Here is a 27,980-nt window from a genome sequence, read left to right on the forward strand (position 1 = left end):
AGAAATCAAAAACGACTAAAGTAGTTTGGTCTGTTAACTTGAGATGATTTGCTAGTAAAAATTTAATTTGATAAAATCTGCAAGAAGCTGCTGGTTGCCATAATCCCATTCATCTTTTGTTTTGGCCCCAGTTTTTCATTTGAAAACATATTGCATCATGTGGAGATACTTCAATACAAATATTACAGTGATGTGTGAAAAGTACTTTTTATTTTTGTAGAATTGGTGCAGTAAGGAGAATTCTAGTGCTTCATGTTAAAGTACCGGTATTACAAAGCTTACAGATCAATGTAATGACTCTTTATTTTGTAGCACAAATGCATGCAGCCCAAAGATTTATTTGGAAAAACTCCAGAGAAAGATCGTAGATTACAAAAAAGAATGGAAACTATGGTTAAAGAATTAGAAATGCAAAGAACAGCAACAGGCAAGTATATGATCCATTTGCACTGTTAAATCTCTTTACCCTTTGCACTGAAAAATAATGCTAAAATATGGTGACACTGGAGCATAATTTTCATAATAGCTCCTTGAGCTAATGTTAAAAAGTGGAAGATCACTGTGAAATATATAGAGAAATATAAAACATGGAAGGAGGGGTGTTCTTGAGCCTTCTTTCTTACCTCCATCTACTGAAATATTTTATGGGAGGGGAGAGAAGGATTAACATAAAGAAAACACACTTCACCATTTTTTCTCACCAGTTCCCAAATCTCTCTTCTTATTATAGATAGTACTTGACTTACAATCACAGTTGGGACTGGATTTACGATCGTATGTTGAGGCAGCTAAGTGACTGCCTGACTTTACAACATTATTTGCAGCGGTCATTAAATAAATCACTGTGACCATTAAAAAAAATTCATAGTCATTAATGCTGCAGTTGTAAGTGTCTTCTAAATAGGCATTGTTTGCCAGAAGCAAAAACTGTCGCAAATTATGGTCGCATAACCATGGGACACTGCAACCAGTAGTAAAGATGAGCTGGTTATCAAGCACCCTAAAATACTATCACATGACTGGAGGGGGATGGCACAACATTTTATGACAATCAGAAGTGCTTTATGGGCCTGTCGTAATTTCAAATGGTTTTTAACTGACCAGTCATAAGTCAAGGACTGCCAGTATCTTGCCTTGAACCTAGAGGAGAGATCAAGGGTCAGACTTTTTTCATATTCCTTTGGGGAAGAAGTTGTTCAGCTATACTCAAATAAGGTAATAACAGTAATCTTTTATACTTTTTGGAGACAGAAGAAAGGTCATATATAAACTATCCAGAGCATTAGCTTTGAATAGAAAAAGTAATGTTTAATACATTCTCCAAATTTGTCATGCAAATTTAAAAGGAACATCAGAGCCCACAATTTAGGCTCAAAACCTTTTCATAACGTGGATTGCTGTAGGGTATTGCAAAACAAATAACATATTTGAAATATTTTTTTGTTTCTTTTTTAAGTGTTACGCTTTATCTAGAAGCAATCTGTGTATAAAGTAAGTTTCCATTCTGCAGATTCTGTGTATTATATTAATATTCTCTCTGACTCCAAATATTGGGCAACTGTCAGTAATAAATACAGTACACTTAGTTACTATGAAAAATAAAAAATAAGACTATGCAGAAGTACTAACCAGTTTTTTTATAAAACTAGAACAACATTTTTGAAAAAATAAGAGCATCTTGTTGCACATGTCTCTGTAATAGACTGTTGAACTATAATAAATTAGGTATTTATAAGTATCCATTACAGGTAAAAGAATAGATTATTCTGTCTAATTGGTTAGAATTGACCAAAAGTTTTATTATTGGAAGATCCTAATATGTTGCAGCATTTTAATATAGATCTCTCTTTTTAAGATTATTTTTAAACTTTCAGAATGTTACAATAATGTCCAAGCTCCAAATGTTACCCTTTCAAAATATTGTATATATTCTTTCTTCTTAAATCTAAAATTCTATTGCTGATTTACCATTTTTTAGAAACAGACATACCAGTTTTATTATTTGAAGATGATGGTTCACTGGTGTACAGCCCAGCAAGTAAAATAAAGTATCAATGCAGTATAATGGAGAAAAGAATAAAGGACATGAAAGAGAAAAGAGAAAATGTTTCCCCTACTGGTATGATGATAAACATTGTTTTTCATTTGTAGGATGCAGAATTATTTTCTTTTATTGCTGGATTTTTATCTGTATTAGTTCCATTTTGCCAATATTCCCCCCTCCCCTATCATCACATCCTTGTTAGAGAATTGGCTGTTAAAATGAAATTGAATCTATATATTCTTTTAATAAAGAAATGCATCTTTTTTCCCCCTCAGATTTATTTTGGTCTCTTTTGCTTCATTCATTATTTGAACAATTATAAATAGAACTTCTGAAATAATAGGATAATCATATGCTGAAATGTATTTTTTTTTCTAGACCTAACAAATCAATGTTATTGATTTTTATAATCAAACTTTTTTTTTTTTTAGACATTGGGGTGGATGTAGGGTGGTTTTATCACTGTTTCCTGTCCAGTCATTTTTGAACTTGGTGCCTATATATAGATCAGGGCTTTTCAACCTGGCAGGTGGTACGCGACCATCCCAGAAAAGTGGTAGTGGGGGAGGGGAATGAGCTGAACTGGTGGCAGCACCGCACAAGCCTGAGCGAGAGATAGCTGGAGCTGCAGGGCTGACAGGGCTCAGCGGAAGCGCCAGGATCAGTGCTTCTTCTGGACTGTCAGGGCTCAGTGGAAGCATCAGGATCAGTGCCAGGCTCCAGCTGGAGCTCGGCGCTGATCCTGGTGCTTCTGGTGAGCCCAGAGGAAGCACCGATCAGCTGGAATGTTGCAGCATTTCCAGAGTCTTGTGATTTACATTCAGATGCTTGGCAACTGATTCATATTTATGATGGTCACAGTGTCCCAGCGTCATGGGAAGTGACCAAAACCTGCTGCAACCACCCAGCAGACGGGGGAAATAAAAACCAAACATCTCCCACCCCACCCCTGCTGCCAATCCTCAACAGAAATGCTCACAATAATGAAAACCTCAGCTAGGAGCGAGAGCACCGTCGGGTGGACAGGCAAGTGTCTTGCTTGGCTGTGGCTTGGGGGGCACTTTTTCAGTGCCATTGTAACTTCGAATAGTCACTAAGCGAAATGTTGTAAGTCAATGACTACCTGTACTTCATCACTTTTTCCTTTTTTTTTTTTTATCATCAAGTTTTTGGCACCTTGCTAGGCGACTGGTGGTACTCGGATATTGCCATATCCCAAAAGTGGTACAATGAGTGAAAAGATTGAAAAGCCCTGATATAGATTGATTAAATAAAAGTTTCTTCAGTTATGGCTGCCACTGCCCTAATGAAATGAAAAACTAGATATTTTCAACAGAAGAAATTGAAATTAGAAATAAAACTGTTGAAAAGCTTTTGTATAAAACTGTAGTGGGGGAATGCTGGAATTCTATAAATTTTACACATTTTAAATGGGAACAATACTGATATATTGAAGAATGGAATTTAAAGGAATACTATAAATGTCTTCAAGCAGACATGAAAAAAGTCATAAGTGCTGCAAAGACATTAGAAAATGGTAACACTATAGGAGAAAATAGAGTAATAGGGAAATAGAGAAGTATTAAAATATAGATGTGGTTTGCCCAGGGAGTAATTGTATATATATATATATTTTTAAAAAGTGCAGAAAGGCTAAATACAGTATTTAACAATTAGACGAATGTTGTTACTGCTCGTTTATATCAGGGACATCCTGTGTGATGGATATGTATGTTTACTATAAATTGGGGAAGGTGGCAACACTTCATCTGTGAAAATGTCTTCAAAGGAAATGCAGTATATTGTTTTACATTAAAATATATTCATATTGTTAATCTTAAGATTTTTGGAATAGGTTTGAAAATAGAAATGCTTTATTTCTGAGAAAGATTTTTTTTATTTATTTCTGTGATAACTTGAACAATACATTTTTGAGATGGAAAAGCTTCTTTCAAGATATTGGACATATTTGAATTTATTGGCCTGAAATCAGAATTTATCAAACTTAACAAATGAATGTAACCATAAATAAATATTTTAAAATCCCTGCCAACATTGATTAGATGGGATGTATCATTCAGATGACATGTTAAGTTGAAGTCTCACTGTTTCATTTATGTGGTAGTTTCCTATCTGTAGCGTGCTGAGCTCTTACCATGGCTTCGTATGATGGCATAAAGCAATCCTCAGAATTTGTAGATTTTTAATACCAGAGCATTCAAAATATTAAAAGCACTGTAATGAAATGTTGTAAGAACATACATGTATTGAATATGCAACTACCTATTAATATTGGCCCTAAATGTCTTTGCGAATTACTTACTCAACAAAAATCTAATAATTCACATTTTAGCTTCACAGTTATCTCAGATGTCTGACACTGATCCTGCTGTTGTGTCTACCACATCAACTTCAGCATTGACTCCAGGTAAAGAAAAAAGAAAAAAAATGTAAATAAAATCTAAATGTTCACATTCAAAAATATCCAGCAGTTATGTGTAATTGATAATACTGTAAATAAATATTTTGAATGACCCTGTAGTGCTCTCTTAACAGATAAGGAATCTATGGAATATTTTATTGAAGAAAAATGCTGCTGTAAAAAGTATCAATGCTCCTAGTATGTTTTATTGTTTTGATAGTGCTAGTATTGTTATTAAAAAGAGCTCTACTAATATAGTAATTATTGGAGCATCCATATGTATTTTTAGTTCTGTGTTTGAACTGTTGGGCTCACCTGCTTTTTATTGCTGATTTAGAAATGATGTCTTTGCAATCACGTCTTGGCTCAAATCTTGATATCTATATATATATATAGGACAGAATCCCTCCCTATTTCTCTTCATGGTGCAGAATGATTACACTCACATTCTTCAGTTAACTAAAGCTTCCTGTTTTATCCGAACATGGAAACTGATTGCCCAGTTTGGAGAAACACCAAAAAAAGATGGACGACATTGACGGCAGGATTAGACAAAAGAGAGTGGTTCTCATGAACTGTCAAGGAGATTTATTTGATATGTGTCTTATTTCTGCCCAATGAGTTTTGGAACTATGTTCCTTCCCTAGGGCAATCTGCAAATATATAAAAACACTTAAATATGCTATTTGCAAACATTTAAAAATATTTTAAAACAGAATGATTTTAAAATATTAAAATACCAAGGAAAACATCTAAATAATGAAAGAACAATCTACAGCAATGTAATAACTAAGCTGATATTCTTTTCTAATACAATATGCATAGTTTAGTGTTTGGCAAATAATTATTTGGCTCTTGAGGTTCCTTCTCTCCTGTCTTCAAAGTTGAAGGAAGGAAAATTGAAGTTTCTGTTTTGAAGTCACCGCTATTTGTCTGTATGCATGAATCTAAATAAATTAGTTATGGTATATGCATAAGCTAGTTTCAGCGTGCTTAATAATTCTTTGTCTCATTAAAATATTGTTAATATCATGTAATAAGAGGCAATCAGAACCCAAGACTACTTGAAAATGGAAGTCTACTCTGATCCAGATAATGAATCTTAGTATTAGTAAATTTAGTATCAGGTCAGTGTAAACAAGAAAACAATTGGTGGAACTGTCCCATTTTTTATTTATAATTTTTTTTCTTGTTCTATTTTTATTTTATTAAAAAAAGTTAAAATACAAAACTCCCAAAAAATTTTTTAAAAAGAAACAAAGAAAAAACACAAAACAAGACATAAAAAACCTAACACATATATACATATTATATCCTCTAGTTGAATATTGATTAATATATTACAACAACATTAGTTTCCCACCTGTTAAATCTATTTGCAGTTTATTAACCTGTCATCTATATGCTATATTAATGACAAAATAATTAACAAGAACAATAATAATAGAAAAAGGCAAGATCAATGTTTCAAAACCCTCTGTTAACGAACTGTTATTATAATCGACTTGTAGAAATTTTACCATGGCTTCCTATCTATCCCAAATTCGTCTTGGATCAAATATCCACATTTGTTCTTAATACCATCTCTTATCAATTGTTAGGTTAAATATAACAAATCCAATCTCCAAAATCAGTCGATCTTCCTAAAAACGTCCAGATGAAATTGTTTTCCAGTGAAATGTGTCTCCAATCTCCTTAGGGAAAACCAATTTATCACTTCTCCACTCCGTCAAGTTTCTGCTGTTGTAAAAGAATGGAGGCTTGAACTTCAGGGAGGCATGTGCAATCAACTCAATTAGTTCTAAGTCTGTAAAATCCATATTCGCTTTCCACCAAATTTCCTGCTTTCAGATCACATTCTTTTTGTGAGTCTAATATATCTAGAGCTACATCTATCTAAGTATTTTCTACAGCATTTATCATTTCATCAAACTTTTTTAAAAAAAGTCAACTAGGGATTGCATGTTACCAAATGATCTTTTTCCAGATGTCATCCCCATTTGTTTATAATCTGATACATTTTTGCTCTGTGTAACTTAGCAACCATAGATAAGAGAACACAGGCATTGAAGTAATATTTCTTCAGAGAGAAGAAATAGAAAAAGAAACAAGATATTTTCTGGATATTTCAATCCAAAGTTAAAAGAAAAATTAAAAAATTAACCTCTAAACATTTTGCCAATTGGTAAAATGCAAAAACTCTGTAGTGAGAATCTTATGTAGATGTAAATCAAATGAAAGTACTTCCACTACTCAGGAACACGCCATGTTTTCCTTACAGAAAAGCAAAACTTATGCAACAACATAAATCAAAGGGAAAAGGAAAAAAAGAACAAATAAAATCAAGCAGGGAATTAAAATAATTCAGCATTCAACCAGCTGGTCAAGTTTTGAAAGCAAATTGAAACAAAAGCTTCATAAAGTAAAGTTAAAACCCAGGCATGTTTTTAAAAAACAGAACTGCCGAGAGGAAGATGAATAACTGGTGACTTTCCAACCGCTCCCAAGGGAACTGGAATCTTCAAGACTTCCCTTCCCAGGGGGTCCGTGGCCATCCAAAAGCTATCTTGAGGCATTCCTAAGGGCTCCCATTTGGATCCAGGGAGCAGCACTGCCAAAGAATCAACTCTGAGAGCAAAATCAACAGATCATTGGCAGGAAAAAGAAAAGTTCCTACCATTTAGCAGCCATCTTGGGGAGGAGTCCCAGCTATCCCATTTTTTAAAACAATTACATAAATGATTCAATTCATTATGCCTGAACTCCTTGATATCATCCCTTGTCTTTAATTAAATATAACTATATATATTTGATATTCAAACAAAAATAAGTTAGGCCTAATTAGGCTTATTTCAAACAAAGATACACTGCTATATAGAAATATTTTATTTTTTGTAGAAAAAACAATGAATGTACAATAATGAATTCACCCATTAATGCTCCATCAAAATGGTGGGTATTAACTATGGGTCCCTTAAGTTCCACTTGAGAATAGCCAGAGTATTATGGAAGAGCAGATTTGGTCTTTGGACAAGTAGCATCAAAAGTGACAATCTGGTTTTTACTGACTGAACAAAATATTTGCAAAGGGCATTTCACAAAGAATGGTGGAGTGATTGAATAACCCCTCTTCAAATCAGTGAAGCAAGTGTGTCTTTGGAAGCATGTAGAGTTATTTCAGGGGATGTTCTGTTCCCAGTTACCTGTATATGTATGCATAGCCATTTCCCTTCTTTTTGCTGGTGGTCCATTTCAATGTTTTATCTTACTCTAGTTTTTTTTTTAATTCATATTCATTTTTTAAAAAAATAAAATAAAGTGTGCTTTTCAATAATGAACTGTTTCTGATTACAGAACTTGAGAGTAATCACCTTTTAAATTCAAGTTTTGCCAATTTGGTTGGAAGTCCTGAAACTGAGAACCTTGGAAAAAAATCAAGGAACTGTTTAGCTAATACTGAAAATGTGATGGATGTTTCCAGAGCTGAATTATATACCTCTTCTGATTCTCCAAGGGACTCTCAACGTACAGGCCTAAAGCGATTGAGTGGTAAAGATTTACATAAAAATTCAATCTTACTGAATGACAAAGGATGTGATTTCCCTGTCAAAAAGTCAATAATGCCTTCAACCCCAGAATGCAAAGATGGTATTGACTGGTTTTTAGCCATTGCTGATCATCCCCTTCCTCAGGTGAAAAATGTGGACCAAACAGTTTCTGCCAAAAATCTGGTCCATTGTGAACTTACTGAAAATACCAGCAGCAGTAGTTCTGAGAATGACTTTTCTTCAATTAATCTAATTGATACTCCAGTAATGACTAAAAATTCTTCTCTTCGTAAACAACAATATAGAAGGAAATCAAGCCTTAAACTGAAGGCTTCTATATCACATAAAGAACCTCAGAATGATTTCTTGCTTGCGTTGCTTACTCCGAGTAAGTCTGCTAAAGATCAAGATACTTCTTTTGAAGATTGTTTTTCATCTTCTAACTTTACTAAAAATAAAATAAGAGCCAGCCTCCTTCCATGTCAGCAAAAGTTACAGAATAATAAAGAAATGATGTATAATTCTCCTAGAAGCAAATTAGAAAGTATGTTGCAACATTCTAGTCCAGTAAATGCACGTTATAACAGAAAGAGGAAAAGAGTGACTGATATTACTGAGGATGCAGTTAGTGAGCCCAGCTTATCTACCCCTCTTCAAAGGAGAAAAACAGGTGTAAATTGTACATCAAATGGTGAAAATGGAAACATAATAGAAACATCAGACTGTTTTTTAAATTCCAACGTTCGGGAACAGATCACAATCAGTTCTGCAGCTGGTAAGTTGTTATTGAAAGATAATCATCCAGCAAAATAACACCCAGAATTATTTTATATGTTTGAAAACCTTCACTCTAAAATGTAATTGAGCACATTTTTAGAATCTCATTTAGAAAGAGGAAATATTCTATGCATAAAAATATGTAAAGAAATATTCTATGTTTAGAATGTTTTTTAAAAAAATTTTTTTAAAAAACCAAGATATAGTTTAAATATACAGAAGGAAAAAGTCGTGAAAAGTTGTTATATATATCTGATGATAGAATATTATTGAATACTTAGCATTCCATCCATATAATTTCAGGTTGGTTCCCTGCGTAGTCAGTTTTTAGCAGTGTTAATAAGAATTTTGAAGTATCTGTTTAAAATGCAGTATAACAAAATTGTTTTACTGTAACAAGGAAGTTAACTGGAAATTCCAAAAAAATTATAGTTTGAAAATTTACAGCTCTAAAGAAAGGAATTCATATAAAGAAGACTATATTTAAGTTTTGTGAACATTTTGCTGAATGAATGAAACTTAGAAATTCTCATTTTAAATTCTTAAAATCCTAAGAATCTCAAAAATGAATACACTGGAAATTTGTGAACATCACTATTTTATTCCTGAAAACCACTGAAACAAAGGCAATATAGATTTAATATGTCTCTGGAGTCAATGAGGTTTTTATTACTGGAAAACATACCTGATGATGTGATTTTGTACAATAGTAATGCTGCTGTCTAGAAAACATATTATTTCTGTATCTTAAAATAAGTATTAAAAAGGTTCATTCTATAAAATCTACGAAGTGCTAGAAATAGGTTATTATGTACAAGAATTACAGGTTTAATGTCTGAGTATTTTTAACAGATGTTAAATGAATTATGAGAATAACTCACGTTTGGCTTCCTAAGTATAACTGAATGTTCTTTTGCTGATGCATCTGAAATAATGATCTGTACTTTGTAAGGTGAATACAGTGCCTTAATTTCAAAAAAGATGTGTATGTATAGATGTATAAAGCACTAACCATGGAGAAGTCTTATTTGATCTTCAGAAAGTGAAATAACTACATTTTAAATAGTTTTCAATAAAAATATATGAAGGTTCTATCTACTGAAAAGAATTACTGTATTCTTTTGATTCAGTTTAAAAATATAATTACATATAATTACATATTGAATGTTCATGATTCTCTGCAGGAATTAACTGGTAAAGTGGGTTCGCTATTATAAAATGATAGCTGTATTCTGTAACATTCTCAGCTTTTTGAGAATTAATTTTATACAGAACCTTTGTCTAAGACAGTGGTTCTCAACCTTTCTAATGCCGCGACCCCAAAATACAGTTCCCCATGTTGTGGTGACCCCCAACCACTTATGTATCACCGGGTCCCAGGGGCGTGGCCAAAGAAAAGGGGGAAAAAATGGCGGACAGCCTTGTTTGGCGACCCCCGTGAAATGGTCGTTCGACCCCAAATGGGGTCCCGACCCACAGGTTGAGAACCACTGGTCTAAGAGATATGAAGCTTTTAATTGATTTGTGACGTCAGCTTTCAGGAGGATTTTTGGAGTCTGGTAAAAATTCTGCTGAAATTGCTGTCATATATATCTACTTGGTGATATTCCTTTAAAAAAAGAAATCTCTTTCCTATGCTTATGCACTTGATTGCTCAGCATTCCACAGACTGTAAAATATAGTGTACTGTAATGTTTCCACCTAACTAAGCCAAGGACTACAGCAGTTTGTAATGTTATAGTCCAATTCTGTACATGTTTATTCAAACTAAATTAAACTTAGGATCTTGACGCAGATCAGTTAATAAGTACCGATTGGATTATATGAGTCTTCAGTTAGCTAAGTTCTATTATATCTAAAATCAAGGATTAGTCTGAATTCAAATCTGATTTACATCTGGAAATTAAAACTTGGTTATTTCATCTGTTAATGGCAATCTATTGCTATAAGGTACGTTGACTGAAATCTTCAGTTATGAAAACAATACATTGATTTTGGTCAGTACAGGAATCAATAATCCTTCAGGATTGTAGTAGTTATTTTAAATGAAATTTCTTAGTTTAATGTAGTAAACACTGACCTCAGGTTCTCCTCACATATCATTCTAGAGAAATTGTGGACACCCAACTTTTTACATTGAACCAGGAGTGGCAGAGGAGTTCCATTCTATATATTAAATATTTGATCCAATATACACATGACTATATTGAATCTCTTTCATATGTAACATAGATTACTGCTCCTCATGTTTCAAACAAAATTAGGAAGTTCAGACGTCTCACAAGCATAGTATCTGTATCCAGTTGTTAAAGCAGCCATATCTTTCTTTTAGGCTTTATAGAAACCTTGGAGGGAGGAGACATACTGTAGCTCTGTAATAAGTAACAGAGAGCTGCTGTCTTGTGCAAATTGTAAAGCAATTCTTCTGAATTATTTTTTGCATAATGGTTAGTACATGTGTTAATATTCAGTCTTACACAAAATACAGATTCTTTCCTTACCAGGAGCACCAATATTTTAACTGATAGATAAATTTCTTACCAATATTTTGTAAATATCTACTTGGACATAAAATATAATTCATTTTCTATGAATTAATAAAAGTATAGATGGGAAATTTATTTATCTGAACAGGCATTATTGCACTATAGAACAAAGGTCCCTAACCTTTAGGGCACCCAGGGACCAGTTCCATGGAGAAAGATTTTTCTGCGGACCGGAGAGTGCGTGGTTTTGTGTGCTGCCTGTATCCCATGGATGGGGCTTTGCTTGTTTGTGCGGACCGGTAGCTGGCATGCTGTGAATCAGTACTAGTTCACGGACCGGGGGTTGGGGACCCCTGATATAGAGTATGTACGTGCTGTCTTTTTTACTGCAAATCCAGGCCAATGGGTTATATAATCACTGAAGCCAAAATTTTAGTTCCAATTATGTTATAGATTTGTTTTCCTTGACAGCTATCAATATTTTAAAAAATGCATCATACATTGGGAGAGAAGTACTGCTGTTTTTATGATACGCCATTTAATTACTCTACATGCAGTATTATTTGCTGAACATGTACTTTTTAGTCTATGTAAGATCAAATTCAGTAAACTAGAATGAATATGTACATCTGTACATGATTTGTGAGCCTGCTAGAATCTACGTTTTTCATTACTAATCTAATCGTCTTTTTGAATGGCAATAGTAAGACTCTAAATCACTTAATTTATTTCTCATCATTGCACTGGTATCAGTTCACCAGATTATGTGAGAATGAAATGTTCTCATCAACAGGGTTGATTGTAAGAGACTTACCTGGCAAATTTTACAGTGATCAGCAATGGAGACATGTTTTTCCATGTATTTTCATATTACAAATGCCCAAGTCCTATAGAAGAATTAATAATGCATTTCCTTTTTAGCACAGCGTTATATGTCAAATACTGGCTAGAATTTGAAGAACCCCAGTTCCCAGATGCAACTTAGTACTTTATGAACAGCTATGTTTTTATATGACCTCTTTATAGAAGAGATTTCTTGTAGAAGTGAAGTATACTCAGTGTTTGAAGCTTGCTTATATTTGTATCAAAAGTCAACATGCACTTGGAGTTTGGGAACGCAATTCTAAAATAAACTCTTAAAAGTTAATGTGACCAAATCATGCCTAGAAAATGCCATACTACTAATATTGTTTTCACTAACTGTGATACCTTCATGTATACTTACTAATCTTGAATATCATGTACAATGTAAGCTTTTTTTTCCCCTGAATTTTTTCTCTCCCATTTCCTTACAAACCTAAAAGGGTAGTTATAGAAATGCTTAATATATTTTGAGTAGAAAAGTTGTTCAGAGAATGGTATTCATAGGTATCAATAGTATATTTACCATACTACAGTATTGTATACAGTATAGCTGTATACAGTATAACTAGAGTAGAGTGAATTTTCTTACTTCGTGGTATATTAGGACATACACCTCTTTTTTTGTGAGCCAAGAGATCTTATATCAGGAAATTTGATGTTCACAGCAGTTTTTCCCATTCAGGCAAAGACTTTATTATATATTCCATAAAGCTCAGGCTACTGTCATGTTACATGTTGTAATAATTATGTTTTATCTGTTAATTGGTGGAAATAAGAATGAATGTGGCCTGAAGATAGAGAGCAATCAAATATGAATGCAGCTATTACTAAGACTGAATTTAAGAGCAGACATCTTAGAATTCAAATAACACATGTGAAGTATATGAAATTGGAATGTTTTTATTGAGGTGTGTAGCTGTTTCAATCTTGGGTTGTGAAGCTGTTCCAACAATTCTGGAAATGTTCTGAACTATAAGAGGTTACTTTGAATTAGATTTGGTTTGAACTGAACAGAAACATTTATAGAAAGATCTAAATCAGTGGTTGTTCAACCTGTGGGTCGGGACCCCATTTGGGGGTCGAATGACCATTTCACGAGAGTCGCCAAACAATGCAGTCCGCCATTTTTCCCCCCTTTTCCTTAGCTGTGCTACTCCCTTTTATTCTATTGGCTTTTGAAAGCCAATAGAATAGACTCTCTTGAATAGAGTCTAATTCTATGGGCTTTCAAAAGCCAATAGGAATTGTCCAGGCTGTCTCTGCCCTACTGAGCCCGCCAAAAGTCCCATTCTGCAAACGGTGCTGCAAGTTGTCTGCAGCGAAGGCGAGCTGTCTGGAAGTTTCCACCCCTCCCTGCTGAGCAACTACTAACAATGTAAGTAAAAGAGGGCCAGGAGTGGGAGGTGGTAGGCCGGCGGGCGCAGGGAGGGTTGCTGGCGCGCGTGGGGCCTGGCGGGTGCCTTACCTCCCTTGGGCTGGGCCAGCTGGTGGCCCAGCCGATGGTTGGCCTGCGCTGTCTCTGCTGTTTGCCAGCTACACCTCGGCCGGCGCAAGGGGCGGCACCACGCATGTGTGGCGCTACCGGGCAGGGAAAGTCCTCAACTTACGACCGATTGGGTAGTCCTCAACTTACGACCAGTTGGGGGTCGCGGCATTAAAAAGGTTGAGAACCACTGATCTAAATAGTTGTTTTGAACTGTAAACTATAAACATTTCAACTTTAAAATATTTTGTCCGCCACTGCCGTTTTCATTTTAAAGGGCGTTTGCTTCTAGTAATATGAAGTTGCAGAATGAAAATCTAACAAATTTCTGCCATGAAAAGTTATGAAGATGTAATGGGCTGTCAGACTAACCTTGGTGCAAGCTGTGGGAAACTCAGCTGGTTTGCCTTCCATAAAGATAAATAAAAGCAAAAAAAAAATGTATTCTATTCAGTTTTTTTAAAATTCAAAGTAGGAATTGCGAAAAATCAATATGAAAGGTGAGTTTTTGAAAGACTAAAATGATTTTTAAAATGTTTACTTAGAACTGCAATTACTCCTTTTTAGAGAAGCCATAAAATGTAGAGAAAACACAAAAAGCAAGGATCTGTACCTCATTATGAAAAATATACAGGAAAAATGCAAAGCTACGATTGTGCTAATACATTAACAGCATTTACATTTTTCATAGTATGGGTTAGAATTAACTCTGAATGAATCTGGTTTTTAGATAATGCCAAATTTTCAACGAGTGATGCCAAAAATGCTGCTTGTGAACTTTTGGGGAGCCATGTGAATGAGCCTGATAGGAAATTAAAGATTAGTAGGAGAATTAAAAAGGTGAGTTGGTATATCATGGCTATAAGAGCAGTAGAAGGAGGTGTCTTTCATTTCTTCCTTTTCCCAGGTTCAGTAATGTCTTTTTGTGTCAGATCTGGGGAACCCTACAATCTGCAGAAGTAGGTGAGAATCCTAAGGGGAAACCAGAAAATCTAATGTTTAGTGGACACAGAATCATAGCAAACCACTGAATAGCTAATCTACCCAGGGGGGAAACATGATCAGCTGCAGCATTTTATTACATATTCTTAAAATTGAAGTTTTCTGGATGAATATATTTTGTAAAATCAACATTTGATTTGGCAGAATACAGTGGGCCATGCTACAGCCATGAAATGGTTCCTATACTTTATAATCATTTTATTTTTCTTTAACTCAAGTATTGTAGTATTCAGAGCCATTATCAGCCACCTGATTTAATAGCAAGAGGATTTTCAGCTAAACTAAGATTGCTTTTTTACCCATCCATACACTCCCCTTTCTAATTCATGGAAAGAAAAATTCATTAAACTCTCTGATGAGCAACAAGTTTTTAAAAAGCGTCTGTCACAAGACATTTCACCTAGTACTTGGATTTATTCTTCTCAATGTCTATCAATCGGTCTGTTTATTTATGATACAGACCTTTCCACATGGTCAAAATCCAAGCAATGTGTTTAGGCAGAACATTGTATTTGTTTATTACTAGTTGGAAGAATTGCTGTTATCACTGAAGAGATGTCTCTAGTTTGTATGTGCTGAATTGTTCTGTATAGCTTTTCAGCAGTCTAGATACTGAAGACGCAGCCCAACATTTTACAATGATAAAATAAATGTGCTTCCTATATGGGGAAAGAGCTTTACAAATTTCAGAAAGCGGATTCTATTTGATGCGTTTAGAATATTCAATTAGAATGGGTGAATCTTTTCTGTAAATCATGGAGACAAATATTTGCAGTTAAAATACAATACTGGTAATCTCATGTTGAATTAACTTAGGTAGTTATAGATTAAAAGTACTAGACCATCAAAGCTGTTTTCTAGGAATAGTCTTTTGCTCAGGTGACCTGTACACCACCTTTTAATACAGTGTTTCCACTGCATTCTTTCTTCCCTACTGAATGTTGAAAAAATATGTTCAAGGATCGTATGTATGCTACTTTTTCATGTTCAGCACAGAGATGTACAGTGGTACCCTCTCTAACTTTGCAGCCAAGAACTGAGGATCACTCAGGAATCCCATACATGAAGAAACCCTACATGTGTACACAGGGCTCCTTCATGCAGGTGTGTGTATAACAAGAAGCTACACTTTGCTTCCTAAATGTTGAGATGTATGAAAAAGCTTTAATCTTTGTATGATTTAGATATTCATCAGAATTGGACATTGTTAAGGGCAAGCAAATGTTGATTTATTTTTCCTTCTTTCTTTAAATCTTTAGCCTTTGAGAACCTTAGTCATGACAAGCATGTCCCCTGAGTAAGTACCAGGTATTGTGATTATGTTTCTATGTACACATATTTTCATATCTCTGTAGTTCATAAAACTGCCTTCTAGGTCTAGTATCCTCCAATGTTTGGATTTCATTTTCCTAAAATCTGACCAATGTGGCCTCTAATGCAGGCCTATTTGGGAAACAACACTCCCATTAATAGTTTATATTTGTATGCTACGATCAGAAAAATGTAGACAGATATAGACTTCAATCCCAAGGATTCAAATTAGCTTTGGATATATAATATAAATTTTCTAAATGTCTTAAAACACATCATATTAATAATTTTAATTAAATCATTTTTATGTAAGTAATTTATGCATAAATTACTTTAGAAGGGACTGTAGCAAAAGTATGGTACTTTTAAATACGGATTTTGTTAGCATACAGTTAGGAAACAACATGTTTGTTACAATCTGTTTACTGTATGATGAAAGAATGCATGCTTAGTCAGAACTGCATTCACTGTGTGCTGTTCCCTATTAATTGTGCTTCAAACTGCAGTATGGAATAAGACCAACTTACTTATATAAATTAAATTCAGAGATTTAAAAAAAACAATTCAAATATCAAATTAATAACAGCACCTACCATCCTGCTGTCCTCTTTCAGTAGTCACCATCAGATCCCACATATTCTCTCAACACTATTGTTATGGCTTTCCCATGGGAGCAAAACGGAGGCCAATTTGAACCACTGGAAGTTGCTGTTCCCTCCAGAGAGAAACATTTATCACAGAGACTACCACCCCTCAATATAGTTCATGAAAATAGGAGCCTTAAACATTCTTTTCTGGGTTGAATAGATAAGAGCTGTGTACTTCTTATAATGAATAGGATGCTTCTGCTTGGAGATACATGGGAGCCAAGCCACGTGGTTTAAAACCAGGACTTTGAATTTGATCCAGAATCTTATCAGAAAACAGTATAGCATGCAGAAGATTGGGGTGATCTAATTCTTATCTGATAATAGCTGGGCTTCTACATTCTGTACCAATTTCAGATTTGATTCATTTTCAAAAGTATGTAAGTTTAGCTTGGAGGCAATGAATTACCATGCCGCTTTATTGTACCCTTACTTAAATAAATATGTGCAAGACATTCAACGCTAGGAACATTCTGACCCCTGAAACATCTGTTCCAATCTCATTGGAAATATCTCAACATCAAATAGGGCTGTCCCAAACTCCATTATACAGCTAGAAATAGCTCATTGCTGAGGTCAGACTACTTTCAATGAAATGGGCTCAAAGTAAACATACCTTTTGGCCATTTTAATGTTTTGTACAAACCTCTTATAATAATGCTTATATTGTAACTATAAATTGATCATTTCTGTAGAAATGTAAGGTATTAAGTTATCTACTCTCTGTTTCTTCTTAAAGAATGCAGAAAGTAACTCTGCAGGTGCTGAAGAAGCTGGGTGGTTTTCTGACTTCTGATGAAGTATGCAAAAGTACAAGTCATGTAATTGCAGGGAGCCCCCGCCGGACTTTAAATATACTTATGGGAATTGCTCGGGGCTGCTGGATTGTCTGTTATGATTGGGTAAGTAATACAGATGACTATCAATATACTTTCTTTTTCATTAAAAATATGTTCATTGTCTGGTAACGTTAATGGTAAATGAATATGTGATACAGTGTGAAATATTAAAGTGTTGCTGTTAATCAAGGCTGCTTAGGTTTATTACGTATTAATTTTACAGCAAAATAAGCATATAAATGTGCACAACATTATTACCACCTTTTTTAAAAACTGAAGATGAATATTTCTTATAAATTAGGAGTATGAAATGTTTTGGTCACATTTCACATTATGTGGATAGTAGAGGCTTGCAAAGTGAATTTGGCCATATGAATACTTGTAGGTGGGACCAAATTCATCAAATTCACATTCTTGACGCACAAGAGTAGAAAACCATGCTATAATTGTCATCAGTCATGGAGAAAAGAGGCCCCAAATATCCAAAACAATTCCTGGTGCCAGCTCTAAACTTGAGACTCATAAAGTCTGAGTCTAAACAAAGTTAGAGAGAACTCTACACTAGAATAATTTTGCAGTTAAAATGCTAAAATCCAAATTTTTTTCTAAACAGATCCTTCAAGCTCTTCTGTTCTCCCCCTCTCAGACCAAAGTATACTGGAGGTACAAGAAATATGAGGAAATAAGAAAACCTCTCAACAAAAATAAAGGCTGGCTTACATTTTCCTGGACCTTACCTGTTTCTTGGATTAGTAATGTACAGATAAATTGGAGGCTCCAAAACTGGCTATTAAAATGTACAACTGGGTGCCTTCTTTGTTTATATTTTCAACTTGGTGTATGATCATTGAAAATCCCTCTTCTAACTTAAAAAATGTATTTATGAGTTTTAGCCTTCCTGCTGTTGTTACAAAATATCTGCTGAAACAAGACAGAAACCTAGGCACTCAAATGAATGATAACCTTGTATTCAAAGTATACATATTGATTTTCAAAGTAATAGAAGCAGAAGTCGGTAATATCCCTCTTTCCCAGACTGGAGAGAAACCAAGTGCAGCTGCAGAAACAGGAAGGCCCTTAATGCCAAGGGATTTGTGTCACAGATGGATCGTATTTTCTGTAATCATATTCAAAGAAATTATCTTGATTCAGATGCTTCTGAACTACGATTGTAAATAGAACTGATTACACTCCCCATTATTGTATGTTACATAATTTTTAAATTGCAACTTTTCTGTAGCTGATTTTTTCTTTTTGGACTACCGTACTTTCCGGCGTATAAGACGACTTTCGCAAGCGTTAAAATCGGCACCGAAGTCAGGGGTCGTCTTATACGCCAAGTCGTCTTATACGCTGGAAATAACGGTAGTTTCCGGCATATAAGACGACTTTCTAGGCATGCGACTCGGCACCGAACACAGGGGTCGTCTTATATGCCGGGTCACCTTATATGCCGGAATATACAGTTTATAGTATGGTGTTTAACCTATTTAATGCTTCCTTGCCTATTTGATTCGTAATACCTGTAAATTGAGTATTTTTCTCACTAACTGGTTTCTTATTACTAATATGCATTCTGATTTGAATGCCTAGAGCAGGGGTGTCAAACTGCTGGCCCACAGGCTGGATGCGTCATGCTAAAACCGTGCCCACCCCATTGCCGGCAATGGCAAAAATGTCACAATATGTTGCGACATGTCACGTGACGTTGCGAGTTTGACACCCCTGGCCTAGAGGCACATGATCCATGTCAAGATGTAGAGCTGACAACTTTTGAAATAAAAATGTGTAATATTTGGAGAAGTCATGCTACAAGATATTAGTGATGTAAGGGTGAACCTTAATTTCAGGTGGAATGGAGAGACATCCCAGAGAGTTTGTGATGAAGCCCAGGAAAAAAATTACATATTCCAATGTGATATATTTCCTATTAGAGCCAAGATGAGAGGAAAATTGCATTTTTTCCTGGCAGCTGGCCCCAAAATATGATGGAGGAAAGAATTTAAGACTGGTTTTTTTTAACGTTATCTCTTAGAATCCTATAAAGTTATTATAAATACCTTTTCATCTGATGTACTACAATTAAGGAATATGTGTATATCTCTAAATAAACAGTTCACCATACCAAGATTATATGCAGAATATTTCAGTTTCTTATCCAATATTTAATGCTTCTGGGCCATTCATTCTAGTATGATTTGATGGGAAATATAGGGAGATTCAGCAAGTGTTTGACAATGTTTTGCTTCAGATAATAAGAGTATTAAATATTTTTACAGGTGAAAAATATGAAAGAGGACACTCGCCCTTTAAACTATATTTTTTTTAAAAGGGGCTTGTAGAGGAAATGGCACATTTAAGTAGATAACCACAGAGGATGTCATTTTGTTCCTGTGGAAAAAGTCATTGACTGGTTTTAAACTGCATTTGTTTTGATCTTTTGTTATAGAGTCTTTGTAATGTTCCTTCTGGGTTTGGCATGTTACTGTTTTGAACATACCAGCTGTTGACCACTGATCAAATGATGAACAGTATTAATTGTTGGAGTTTCTCTTATTCTGCATATGTATGCTGAGCACTGAGGAATGGATTTGGGAGTGGAGAATCTGGAACTTATTAACAAAGATTCAGACAAGAAATACTGTTCTTGAGACATACATCGTTTGTTTCAACTGTGCTTTGTGAAGGAACTATTTTGTAGCAAATTAGCAATTTCCAAGACTAATTAATCTTAGGCCAAGCAGTTATAAATGTTGGCAACTGTCTGAAGAAATTGTGAGAAAAGTGGACGGCACTTCAACCTATGAACTGAAAATTTTCTGGTTTCCATCAGATCTCCTCCCTAGATGTATCCATTATGACTGAAGACTTGGAAAGTCCTCTAATTCACTCAGAAAGAATACTTTTGGGCTATATAAGGGAAACATTTGTATTCACAGTCTTGGTGCTGAATACATGATCCTGGTTTTAATCAATTTGTCTGATGGCACAGGAATAGTGATTCATTGCAACTAGCAAGTTAGGATTTTCACTTCCCTCAACTATGTTCAGTTCATCTAAGTCAAAGTTTCAAATAAGCTTGGCTTTTGTGTTACACAGCCCCTGGGGCCAAGTTCATGACCTGATCCTATATATGTATGTATGTATGTATGTATGTATGTATGTATATAAAACATCTATTTTAAGACTGAGCATAGTTCACAAATTTAGAAGCCTGTTTGTATTATTATGGGATAAATGTCTGATGAGATTTCAATAAAGTAAAGAAACGCTGTATGCAATGAGCTAAAGCATAGCTATCTGGAATCTTATGAAGCAAAGCTTGAATATGCTAACTATTCCATTACTAATTATCTACTTACTACTGACTACTTTACACATTTCAACCAGAACTATTAATTCTCACTGGTTTACTGTCTAGGTTTTGTGGTCTCTGGAACATGGCTATTGGATTTCTGAAGAGCCATTTGAACTGTCAGTGGATTTCCCTGCAGCTCCTGTAAGTAATATTTTGCTTTTTAATTTATTAGAATATAATGATCTGATTGTCATATATAAAAATATAAGCAATGGAAAATGTTGACAGGGAACTGTATATCAATTAATCCCAAATCAATGTTCCTCAAGAGATGTTCAAACTTTTAATTAGCACTTTTCCTTTAAGCTAAAGTAATAGAAGCAGATCTTTTAATCTGTCCAAAATACTGATAAATTATCATTAACAGGTATTATTTTAACAGAGAAGAACAAGAAAGAACGACAGTCCAATATTCTTATACATTATACTGAGTTCACATGTAGTGTTCTATAAATTGCAAAGATATTTTGAGCTTTAGAATACCGATACAACTATCTGATATGCAAGGTATAAAAATAGTGGTCTGTTATATACTCAGTATTGGATTTTAAAGAAAAGACATGTAAAATATAGAAATATTTTATACAGTCTTATTAAATATACTATGTGCTACCAAATATCCTTGCATATGTGACTACTAAAAGCAATAATCCGTATCTAGGCATTAATTACAAAATATTTACATAATTACAAGGAACAGCATGAATAATAAGATACAATATAGTTTACAAAGCAGTGCTCTTTTTAAAATAACAGTTAAGAGTTCAGTTGTAAGATATAAAGTAATGTTTAAGACTGAGGAAATTTTAGACAATCTAGATATATTTCACAGTTCCAGTTATGCATAAACTTCATGAATGTTCATGAAAACAAAGTTCTTAAAGGTTCTGCAGAATCCTTCTAACATTCTCCTTTTAAAATCATTATTGCATTAGTTATTTCTTCTTGCATGACTGAACTGTGATGAAATTCAGCAATGCTGAAATCAGGACTAGAAACACTGGTTCCTATAGGATGCATATGCATGTTGTTCAGGCAGAAAAATTGGTCATAGTGTATCCATATTGTCAAAGTATATTAAAATTATGTCAACATAATATTTCAAAAAGTGTAGATTTTTTTAGAAATCTGTTGGGCGGATCATCATAGTTGTGGCCTTTAGAGAATAGCCTGCTCCTTTCCAGTAGTACCATTTAATGCCTTTAAATTTGTTTGTGTTCTGTCGCAATGGATAGTATAGACCATTTAGATTGGAAGGCCCGCATGCATCAAACCACCATCCTGTATAAAAATAAAAGGAAACAGGAAACAAGAACAGATTCATTCTATTTATATTTTGTAAACTGGACGTACCATTAATTAGAATATTTACACATAGTTGACATATTTTCCATATTTCTATCTCATGCTTCACCCTAAGTTTCAAATTCCAAGTGCTAATTCAGAGCACCCTTCTGACAATAACTGCTTTACAGGGCTAAACATGAAAAAAGCCTCACGAAAGAGACAACTCTTAAAGCCAGTATTTGGTATTATTGAAACCATCTTGATCCTTGTTTATCACTTATGCTGCAAATGAGCTACATTGCATGGTGATTGATTGTAAGCACTGAGCCGATTAGGCAAAGAGGATGCTTACAGGCCCCCAAAATTGAACATTCTTTAAAACATAAGGCATCTATAATATTTCCTGGGGACTTCCAGGGAAGCAATGGCAGACTAAAAACACTCGGCAAGAGTAAAGTCAACAACTGTAGTAGAATGAAGAACCCGTGAATGGATCGCTCCTTGAAATTCCTCTCCTGAGCAAGGAGAGGACCAGGATTGCCTACAAGCACTCCATACAGTGGTTCTTCACAAGGAAACTGTAAGACAACAGTCTCTGGTGAGTTTTAAAGTTTTGGGAGCTGAAGAAAAGTCATCTCTACCCAAGCCACAGTTCAGAGCCTTCAAAAGGACACTGGGTTTGCCTACTTTCTTTCCTAATCATTTCTGAAAATTGCTTATTAATGGCTTTTTTATACTAAGAACCCTCAGAAAGGCAAGTTTCATTACATCAGATGAGTTTTCTTCTACCTTTGATGAAAAAAGTTTCATTCAAGCTTAAGGACTTTTTAAAAAATCTTATATTTGAATAAACAGCAAGAGGGTGATTAGAACATTGATTCTGGAAAGTTCTAAATGAATTAAGGGGTAAGAGGAACTTGAAATAAATTTTTGAAATTAATTACAATTAATTGGGTTGTTTAAAATTCTTATATATATATAGTTTTTGTGTGTGTGTGTGTGTATAAAGATTTTGAAACTAATTTTTAAGAAATGCTCCCATGGAAAATTAGTGTTTACAGCCAGATTAGTCTATTGGTTAAGGACCAGGCTAGAAACTAGGAGTTCTTATCTCACCTTAATTTTGAAAGTCAGCTGGGGAACTTTGGGTCAGTCACTCTCTCTCAGCCCAGCCTACTTCATAGGATTGTTGTTATAAGGAAAGAAGGAAGGAGTATTATGTACTGTATATTCACTGCCTTGAGTTACTTATAAAGTAATAGATAGGATAAAAATAAAATAAATAATAAATAAATAAACAAATAGAAAAAATGACAAGAGGGACTTTGAAAGTTGGACACTAGAGGGAGCCAGAAAAAACTGAAATTATAAATGACTAATTAATATCGAATGGATTAAAAATATATGAACTTGGAAGACTTCAAGGATATTTGGGGACTATGCACTCATAAATTACTCTTTAAATTGTCTGCTATTATAAAAATAGATTCAGAAATAATATAGATTATTACTGGATAAAACAAACTAGGGCTAATTCAGATGTAGTTCTGAAAGTGGATTTAAAAATGTCAGGCTGCAAGAATGATAAGGAAAAAAAGTTGCATTCGATTTACAAATGAAACTGGCTTATATCTTAATAATTAAAGGGGGCAGACAAATAATAAATCAGAATGGCTTGGATAACTTTCTTGTCTTGGTTTTACAAAAGAGACTTGTTAGAAACTCCTTATGAGTTACAAAATCAACTTTTGGGACACTAAAGAAATTAAGTTTCTTAAAAGAAGATGGAATGAATACAGAGTTGTTTTATTTGATCAGATTAAAAATCTATATGTTGTTTCTGATAGTTAATGGATTTTCTTGATTATGGCTGAAGCTTTAAAGATTTCTTTATATGTAAAAGGTAAGATATGGAAAGAAGAGATCTTTTGCTGCATTGATAAGTTACTATGTTACAAATAAAATAAAGGAACATAAAACTAGTTTATTTGATTAAGATTAAAATATATGTGTTATATTTCCTGGTAACTCTTAATGGGCTTTTGCTGATTTGGATTGAATAACAAAGCTTTATAAGTTGTTTATAGATAAGAGATGAGATATGGGAAAGAGATCTTTTGTGGAATTATGAGAGAGGATGATAACAAATCTGCATTAAAAAGTATCAAAAGAAAAAAAATGCTCTGTCATATTAGAATTACAGTCTCTTTATTATTTGCATCCATAATAGCACCCTCTCCAGTTTTATAAATATAGCTTAGTTCAGGGATTTCCAATCCTGGCAACTTTAAGACATGTGGGCTTCAACTCCCAGAATTCTCCAGGCAGTGGGGAAATTCTAGGAGTTGAAGTCCATGCATCTTAAAGTTGCCAAGATTGGGAACCCTTGCCTTAGAATCAGTGTTTCTCAACCTTGAGAATTTTAAGGCATGTGGACTTCAACTCCCAGAATTCCACAGCCAGCATTGCTGGCTGTGGAATTCTGGGAGTTGAAGTCCACATGCCTTAAAATTATCAAGGTTGAGAAATACTGCTTTAGATCCTTGTCAAGAATATAAAATGCAGTTTTCTTGATTAGATCAAATGCCTGTTTAGCCCAGCATCCGTTTCCCATTGCAATCATCCAAACTTCTGTGGAAAACACAGCTGCCGTATTCTTTTCTTTAGTTTAGTTTTGACCAAGTTATATGCTACTCCCAAATTATTCTGTAAGGTTCACAGCATGAATGTATAAACATTAAAAAAAACGTGTGACTTTTTTAAAAAAAAAAAAAACCAAACACCCAAACTAAAAACTTAAATAATAGATAGCATCACTATCTTTGCAAACTAATAATAAGGGGGCTTTCAATCCCAGCAGAACCTGTTCCAAAATGAATTAACTGTATTGCTCAACAATTTTTCACAGATACGCTGGTACTAATCTTAAAAGTATTAGATACCCATTAGTAAAATACATTTGGCTCCCACTCTTTTTAATAGAAATGCTGTGGAGTAAATATGGGTAGAAGGCACCATACAACTTCTAGACTTTTCCCAGATTACATTCTTTTCCTTTTTCCAAGCAAATCAGTTTAATTTTTCATTGTATGTCATTCAGTAGCTGATGTTAATGCTAATGTAATAATATCTTTGTGGGGTTTCACAGATCTCATTAAAGACAATCATGTGGAGGTTAACTCAGGGAGCCAGGGCCAAGTGTGCTAATTCTGAGATTTTTCCGGATCTCATTAAATTCTCACCAATTTCCTGAACTATTTCTCTGTAGCTGTGCTGTGCTGTGATTATAGCCGTGCACTGGTGCGAAAGAGTGAAAAGAGCATTGATTGGACTATGCTTGCCTCCTCTATTCTTTCATATTCTCTCTGCTGTTCCAGAGTAGCTATTGAAAAGTGACTTTTACAGTTATAATATTTTGAGTTGGTGGAGCTCGACTCCTGGTATCTTCACATATAGGTCTGTGTAGTTTTCTTTGCATAGTACAGATAGTCCTCAACTTACCTCAGTTTGTTTAGTGACCGTTCAAAATTACAACGTCGCTGAAAAAAGTGACTTGACCATTTTTCACACTTATGACTATTGTAGAATCCCCACATTCACATGATCAAAATTCAGACGCTTGGCAACTGGTTCATATTTATGACGGTTGGAGAGTTCCCAGGGTCATGTGATCAACTTTTGCGACCTTTCGACAAGCAGAGTCAACGGGGAAGCCAGATTCACTTCACAGCCATGTTACTAATTTAACAATTGCAGTGATTCGCTTAACAAATGTGGCAAGAAAAGTCGTAAAAAGGGGGAAATTTTGTTTAACAAATTTCTCACTTAGCAGCATAAATTCTGGGCTCAACTGTGGTCTTTAATCAAGGACTACCTGTACAGAAGGTTTTTGGCACTGCTTGTGGAAAGAGTTTCAGCTTCCCAATCTAGCCTAAAGTGTTGGTAGTCTTCCATCCAAGTACTAATTAGGCTTGATTCTGCAACTTGCTAGTATAGTATACTGGTAGATTTGCCTTAGTTTACTTACACAAGTCATTCTGATCTTTCCACTTTATTATAACAGCTGGCACAACCAAACGTATCTGCTTTTTACTTTATGGATAGATAAAGTGCCAACAGAAATAGAAAAGTGTGAGAATAGGAAGAGAAGAGAAAATGCCGCTCTTACCTCCTGTTAACATTTGTGAACATTTGCAGATGCATTTGTCGTTGTCTACATCCTTTGTGCTAAACCCATTTCCTGGTTGACTGATGCTGCTTATTTTGCCGGCTGTACCCGTGAGCCCTTTAAAGTTGATTCTGTAGACAAGCAAAATGGGAAACAAATTATTGCAGGCTAAAGTGGTTGCACTGGCTTTTCTGTTGAGAGGAAATATTTTCCAAGAAGTATCCTGTTCCCTTCTCTGGTTAACAATCTACGATTTGCCTTTTGGAGAGTATGCCAGGGACTTTTTGTCAACAGCATATGTTGTTATGAAAAAAAGATTAATATATTTTCTCCTGAATTGTTGAACTAGCTTTAAAATAGCAACAATAATAACTAGAGGTAGTAAATCTTAATCAGTTGTTTATGGTAATCTGTATCTAAGAAGTGCCATGCACTGTACAGGAAAATACTTTGAAATCTATATGGAAAAATTACTGATAAAGACTTTGATTCTACTTTGTTCCTCTTATACGTATTGTATCAATCCTTCATCATTTTGGAATTCATACAGAAGTGAGAGGAGGGAAGAGTCGGTCGAATCATTGACCTATATTTCTTTGGTTATTTGTTTGTTTGATTGTTTTTATTATGTTTATTTGCTGTCCACCTTGGCATAAGGCAACTTCCAGTTAGGACCACTAAGGTTCACTAGATATGGGGGAAAGGGGAGGGTTGTACATATGAACACAAGTGGAGTGAAGAGATTAAGGTGGTGGATAAGGAGAAGGGAGATTTGGTTACATTTCAGAAGGAAGTATATTTGCACTTGCATATGTAGAAATTATTGTTAATATTGTAAAGAATTGGGGTAATAAGCTCTTTTGTCTTCGTGAACGTAAGCTCAGTTATGCAACAGCTATTTCCAGAGGAAGAAGTAGTTAGGTTGCAGTAAAAATGATTTTTAATTTTGCTTCTTAGTCATAAAGCTCATCTAGTGATATCTGGTAGCTATATTCCTGTTTCCAGTCATCTCTTCCTGAGAGTATGTTAATTTAATATGAAAATATACAAGAATTGTGGATATAATTATTTTGGGATAAGTGAGATTCGTAGCATACTAACATTATTATAATATTCTAAATCCTTTATTGATACAAATGCAAAAGTAAGTTTCTTAAAATACTTTTCAAAATAGTGATTGCTGATTGGTATTGTTTGGAAAATTATGCACCAGTGATCAACAACAAGTAAAATGAAAATTGTCTCCTTCAAGTCTTCTTAAAACAAATAATCATTCCAAGCTCTGAGTAGAGAACTGGTATATGAGATAGGTATGTTTACGCATTTCCCACAAAACAGATCATCCTCAGTCCCACTTCTATGTAACACAAGAATAGCGTGCAAATGGTATTAATGCAATTACTAAGTAATGTCATAGGAGAACAACTGTGCACTCTTCTGTGTTGATTTACCTGTATTTTAATTCTTCATCTGCTAAGGAAAAATGCTCATATAAAGAATATGCCTCATTTCCTTCCCAGTCTTTCAGTTGTATTCTCAGAACATATTGCTTCTGGTTGGTTAGCTGAGAAACCAATTCATTTCCTAGCCAGTATTCTCCAGAAGGGTTTCCAAATCCCTGTAATCCAAATTAGATATTTAAATGTATTGTTTTGTTTCATTTTGAGGTCAGCACTTCACATCTTTGAAAAAGTAATGTCATCTGAATTCTGTCAAACCTTCTGAATTTCTCCATTTTGGAAAG

General features: G+C 34.5%; 2 protein-coding genes across 14 annotated transcripts in view; one reads left to right on the forward strand and one right to left on the reverse strand.

Annotated features, from left to right (window-relative positions):
* Positions 1-27,980, forward strand: part of MCPH1 (microcephalin 1) — a 112,213-nt gene that overhangs the window by 7,470 nt on the left and 76,763 nt on the right. For 7 of the 13 annotated variants that reach the window (XM_039340965.1, XM_039340968.1, XM_039340978.1 and 4 more), the window contains 9 exons: positions 313-427; positions 1,979-2,119; positions 4,398-4,472; positions 7,821-8,789; positions 14,355-14,464; positions 15,656-15,730; positions 15,886-15,923; positions 17,324-17,486; positions 20,845-20,922. In XM_039340965.1, coding sequence (XP_039196899.1) covers positions 313-427; positions 1,979-2,119; positions 4,398-4,472; positions 7,821-8,789; positions 14,355-14,464; positions 15,656-15,730; positions 15,886-15,923; positions 17,324-17,486; positions 20,845-20,922 — 1,764 coding nt within the window. Of the gene's footprint in view, positions 1-312; positions 428-1,978; positions 2,120-4,397; positions 4,473-7,820; positions 8,790-14,354; positions 14,465-15,655; positions 15,731-15,885; positions 15,924-17,323; positions 17,487-18,036; positions 18,737-20,844; positions 20,923-27,980 lie in introns of those variants that run through there. The other 6 variants (XM_039340975.1, XM_039340972.1, XM_039340974.1 and 3 more) reach the window with 3 other exon arrangements.
* The window catches only part of ANGPT2 (angiopoietin 2), a 45,703-nt gene continuing 38,764 nt past the window's right edge, over positions 21,042-27,980 (reverse strand). The window contains exons 7-9 of the mRNA XM_039340979.1: positions 27,688-27,854; positions 26,237-26,367; positions 21,042-22,062 (exon numbers count right to left, since the gene is read on the reverse strand). Of these exons, the coding sequence (XP_039196913.1) occupies positions 21,902-22,062; positions 26,237-26,367; positions 27,688-27,854 (459 nt within the window). The 3' untranslated portion in view covers positions 21,042-21,901. The remainder of the gene's footprint in view (positions 22,063-26,236; positions 26,368-27,687; positions 27,855-27,980) is intronic.

The sequence above is a fragment of the Crotalus tigris genome, unplaced genomic scaffold (assembly GCF_016545835.1).
Source record: "Crotalus tigris isolate CLP2741 ecotype Arizona unplaced genomic scaffold, ASM1654583v1 scf7180000017764.6130737, whole genome shotgun sequence".
NCBI lineage: Eukaryota > Metazoa > Chordata > Lepidosauria > Squamata > Viperidae > Crotalus > Crotalus tigris.